Source organism: Morone saxatilis, unplaced genomic scaffold, assembly GCF_004916995.1.
Source record: "Morone saxatilis isolate NCDOM2014 unplaced genomic scaffold, NCSU_SB_2.0 Contig24, whole genome shotgun sequence".
Taxonomy (NCBI): Eukaryota; Metazoa; Chordata; class Actinopteri; family Moronidae; genus Morone; species Morone saxatilis.
The window spans coordinates 15,657,317-15,662,703 of NW_023339807.1; the positions used below are offsets into that span (position 1 = coordinate 15,657,317).

The following is a 5,387-nucleotide window of genomic DNA, read 5'->3' on the forward strand; positions in this document are numbered from 1 at the left end:
ATAATATTGTAGGTTGGTTTTTCCCATGTTTGGAACTGTCTGAGAAATATGCCTCCCATCCAACAGAATTAAGGTAAATTAAATTTTGTCTGTGGTGCTAAAAGCTAAAGAAATCTATTTCCAGACAGAGTGTCCTGATCCACACACATTCTTCAGTAGAAATTATTTCTAATGAAAACAGTCACAGTCAGGTTTGTGGACTGTCCAGAGAAAGGAGCTCACTGTTTGTGGAAAGATGTTGACACTGTCTGTCTGTCCACTACTTTGGTGCAGACTGAAACAATTACTGAATTTGTTGCCATTATACTTGGATCTGATATCAGGTAAAAAAAATAATTAATTCAATTCTTTCTTGACCAAAATACCTGCAAAACTAATAAAAAATCCCAATCCAAGCCTTGTAGCTGTACTTTGTGTTTGATGCTAATTAGCAAGTGTGAACTAAGATGGTGACTATGGTAAACATTATACCTGCTTAACATCAGCCTGTTAGCATTATCATTGTGAGCATTAGCAAAATGTATTTCGTACCAATGTGTTTCGGCATGTGGCCTTCATCAGGTTCATCTCTTTCGTCAGCTCTTTGAACCAATGCTTTAAAAACAGACTGCATTTAATTTCTCAAGATACCTTCCTTTAGTAACACTGTACGACAGACAGATTCAGGAAGACACAGGAGAATTTTGAATGTGATCCCGGTCTGATCAAACAGCAGGGCCTGTTGTTCCATAGGCAGAGCAAGCCCTTCTTCTTCTCAACAAGCTTTGCTCTGATACGTGGAATTCAGCCACCAACGCCATGGGCTAAAGCACCAAACTTTATAATAATTCAACCATAGGGCTATCCAAACACAGTGGGACTTGTAACTGAACTTCTCCATCCATAGATTACTACATGTGTCTGATCTCCACCGTCACATATTTCTATAGTAGCACTTTGCCTCTTCTGTGGTTCTAGTGGAGTCTGGAGATTCCCCAGCTTCTCTTGTGGGTAAAGGGAGGGGTCTGCAACCAGTCCTGCCACTAGAGCCTGTCTGCCCCTCTGACACTTAAACCATGCCCCCAATCAGCGTGTGTCTGTGTGTTGAGGGGGTCGGGTGGGGCTCGAAAGGAAGAGTTTTTCTTCCCACTTGGCTATTTTAGTAGACCCAAGGGGTTCATTTGGTAATTTGGAGATGTTATTTTTGGGGTGGTGGTATTGTGTGGTTACTTGAGGATGTCGATGGTCACCATCTTTTTACACAATGTGTGACGAATGTCAGGGATGCTCTACACACCCCACTGATGATTTAGGATAGTTGTTTGTGTTTCTCACAATAGTTGCATTCTTTTTTTTATGGTAGAAAAAAGCTCCTGAATCAACATTTTGAGCATCGTGATAGGCTGAAACCCTCAAATGAGCAGAATGGCCCATCAAGACTTCATGAAATGTACTCACAGCGATGGCGTATCTGGTGATGTTTCTGTTGTTACACTCCACCAGAGCGTCTTCTAGCTCCTCCCCGTCATGTGACTCTCCGTCTGTCACTACAATCATCACCTTGGTGGCGCCCTGCCTGGCTCCACGCTCAGCACTGAACGCCTCCGTGCTATAACGAAAAAAAGGACAGGCTGAGATCAAGAATGCCATGTTCGTTTGCTAAAACATCCAGCTAAGTGATCTTGAATCAAGACAGAGAGCGCAAGAAAGAAAAAGAAGGAAAATAGAAGGAAAGTGCAAGGAGTGAAAGAGCCTGAGGGAAAGGGAGGAGACCAGGGAGTATCAGTCACTTGGTTTCCTAAAATCTCAATAAACATCCCCTATAAGATAATATACAATTTCAAGTGCTTCTCTGAGAAAATGAATAGCCAGTAAAACACTGAGATATTGGACTCAAGTTCCTTCCCCTCAAGTCAGATATAAATGGTCCACATCACAACTGGACCTGGACCCACAACTATATTACTCATACTTGACACACATAAGCACATTAGCTGCCACTTGACTCAAACTGGTCATTGCATGCAGTGTGCATGTGTCATTACACACAGCGACCGCATCTGTGCATTCCCATCCGGTTGTGCCATGATACAGAGAGGAAACCTAAATGACAAACACACACGAACAAACCCAAGCCACACCCTGTTTGTCTGCAGGAAACCTGTTCTCAGTGGGACCTGTTTCAAGCGTTGAATAGGGTTTGGTAAGCCTCAGACCAACACACACACACACACAGTGAATTGGGGTGAGTACTTTCTGCTAGTGAACTCAGTCATTTTCAGGCCTAACTCCAGCCCTTGCCTAAATATAACATCGTGGTCAGCCGCAAGAAACTCAAAAACAACCCTTTCCCCTATGCAGTCTGCAAATTACATAGGGAGCAGAGAAGGAGTGGAGAGGTGAAAACAGAGGAGAGCAGTGGAAGAAAAATAACAGAGACAAACAAAGATGAGTAAAAGACCGGAGAAGATGAGAAAAGAAAGGTAGATAGGTAAATTATCAGTCTGGAAAAAGCTAGAGACAAGGGAGAGGGAGAGAGCAAACTAAGGAAAATTACTTAGAAGGCAGAGAAGGGATTATTTAAAAGAATGATAAAAGACAGTAAAATGAAGCCAAATATTACGACTGAGAAGTGCAAATCCTGCTCTGATGTGGCATTCAGATTGTGTGGTGTATACAGTGAAATAAAACTGTGGTGGGAAAGAGAGAAGAAAGAGATATACAAGAGGGAAGTGATGTGGTAGAGGAGAAAAGAGGGAGAGAAATGATGAGACAAGACACAGACAAGTCAGAAGGGACAGGTGATTAAAAAGGAAAAAAGGAAAGCACAGAAAAATTAGGATGAAAGATGCAAGAGGGGGAGAAAGAGGGAAGGGGAGATGAAAGAGGAGAGAAAGTGAGTGGCGCTAATTGGGAGGCCTGGTTGTATTTACAACTCATTTTATGGAGTCACAGCAGTGTGGTAATGACACGGCACAGCGGTCTGTGAGTGTACTTTTGTGTGTGTGTGTGTGGCTTGAGTGAGAGCGTCTCAGACGGGTGAAGCAATATAAAAATCAGTGGCTAATCCAATTGTAGAGGGCTGTTTGAAGTTCATGCATCAGTCTGTCATTTACTCTGAATTCAAACTATCCTCAGTGCACTCCATTACTGTCCTTTACATTTCAGCATTACACTGCGCAGGTCCAAAGTAATTTACACTTTTTTCCCTATTTGGAGCAATTAGGGGGTCATTTGCTTAAAACTGTGTCACACACTTAAACTAAATAACTAACTAAAATAAACTATTTCGCTTATTTGCAGAGATTCAGATGAGATTCATACCACTCTTGTGTCTGTGTGAGTAAATATGAAGCTACAACCAGCAGCCATTAGTTTAGTTCTGTTCTTGAGTTTGTTTTTATTATTTTTCCCTCAACTACACTTTTACATCATCTGTTTATCTAGTCAAATACAGAACATTTGGTGGGTTTATTTCTCCGGACTTGGGCTACTTGGTCGTTCTGCCATCTTCGTGTTAGTCCCAGATAGTCAAGTCTCAAGTATATCTGGTCTTAGTCAGTTTCCAGTTCAGTCAAGACCTCAAATTTGTGACCTAAAGGGCCAGTGTGTAGGATTTAGTAGCATCTAGCGGTGTAGTTACAGATTATAACCCCTCACCTCACCCTCCTGTGTGTGGGGAAACTACGATGGCCACAAAACTCACAAAAAAGGCGAAAGGCCCTATCTAGAGCCAGTGTTGAAACATGGCAGTTTAATATGGCAACCACCATGGAAGAGGACCCACTCTGTAAAAAGCTCATTCTAACTTAATGAAAACACAACCTTATTTTCAGGTGATAATACACTGATGAAGCCATATTCATGCCAATAGATCCTCCTAAATGTTAAACACTGGACCTTTATATCTCAAGTCTTTAGTCTACAGCTCTGTGTGAGTGTTTACTGATTGTCTACACAAAAATAAAATCAGGTTAAGTTTATAATAAAACAAGGGTAGGCTAAAGGTTAAAGGTCAAACATGCAGGGAAGAGGGTAAAAGTTGAAGCTGGGAGGGGCAAGGAATAAATGCAGTCAATGTCAGCGCTTGTATGTATATTTATATAGTTAAATACAATGTGTGTGGATTTGATTGTATGGTGTGAGCCCTTAATATGTGTGTAGGTCATCCGTGCATGTATGTACTGTATATGTCTATGTCTATGTGTGTGTGTGGTTGTTGGTGTGTGTAGTGGGTTGTGTGGTGTGTGGTGTGTGTGTGCGTGTGTGTGTTTTTACAGCTGCAGGAGCACCACTTGGCTGACCAGGCTGGGTCAGGCTGTGCCACACCTGCACCCGTGCTGAGCCAGCAGCCAACTAGTCCAGCTCAGCTAATCTTACTGTTTTTCTACCCCGTCACTTTCCTGTCTAGTGCCAGCTCTGCTATCAGTCCATCTGTACTCTGTATGTCTGTGTGTGTGAGTGTGTGAGTATGAGTACATATGTTTTTATAAGTCAAAACAGACGTTCTTCAGTTATTTCAAGAACCGTAACCCTGGTTTGATTTCTTTACCCTGACACGCAGACTCAAAACTTTTGAGTAAAAAGTTCTATTATTCTTTTTTTGCCATGAGTCCTGATGAGACTGTGTGTGTTCATCATCTGACAGGGTGGGAAAGGTGCAGTAGTGTCTGGACTTTTTTTAACACCACAGTTACACTATTTTACTGGCTCTATTTTCCAGTCACTGCTTTTAAACTACCTTTTAAATGTTTCTCTTAAACTTATCCAACTTTTACCTTTGAGTGTGCCAGAAAACAGGAACTCTCCAATTACCTGTGTATGTGTATGTTTATAGGTATGTGTGTGTGTGTGTGGTGTGGCTGTGTGTGTGTGTGTGTGTGGTGTGTGTGTGTGTGTGTGTGTGTGTGTGGTGTGTGTGTGTGTTGTTGTCGTGCGCCGCGCGCGCGCGTGTGTAAAAGTGGAATACCTCTCCAAGATACACATACCAAAATGGAAGACGTGGCCACACATCAGGTCTGGGTGTGGTGCTCAATGTGGGTATGACTTTAATAAAGCAGGAATTTTATTATGAAAAGAAAGATATATTTTAAGACTTAGAGGTTTTCATTTGGGCACTGACCCTCAACCTATAGATCTGTTTCTTTAGACTTGGGTTTCCAGCTTCAATACCCCTAACATACTTCAATGAAGAAAAGTCATGAAGGTGATGAGAGACTGGGTCACAATACAGCCACAAGTAAGTTAAAGGAGAGTATTTTAAATATAGTCTACACATTCTGTCAGGATGTCATGTGTATATATCTCTGCTCAGTAACTGGCGATTGCACATGCTTCCAAAAAATCTATATGAACAATGAAAATAATATAAGCTAAAACAACCTTCTTTAATTTAACCTTTAATTTAA

General features: G+C 41.6%; 1 protein-coding gene across 1 annotated transcript in view; it reads right to left on the reverse strand.

The window, feature by feature from the left end:
- Window positions 1-5,387, reverse strand: part of itga10 (integrin, alpha 10) — a gene marked incomplete in the record, with an annotated part of 28,051 nt that overhangs the window by 11,105 nt on the left and 11,559 nt on the right. Inside the window, 1 exon segment of the mRNA XM_035671740.1 lies at window positions 1,438-1,588. Coding sequence (XP_035527633.1) covers window positions 1,438-1,588 — 151 coding nt within the window.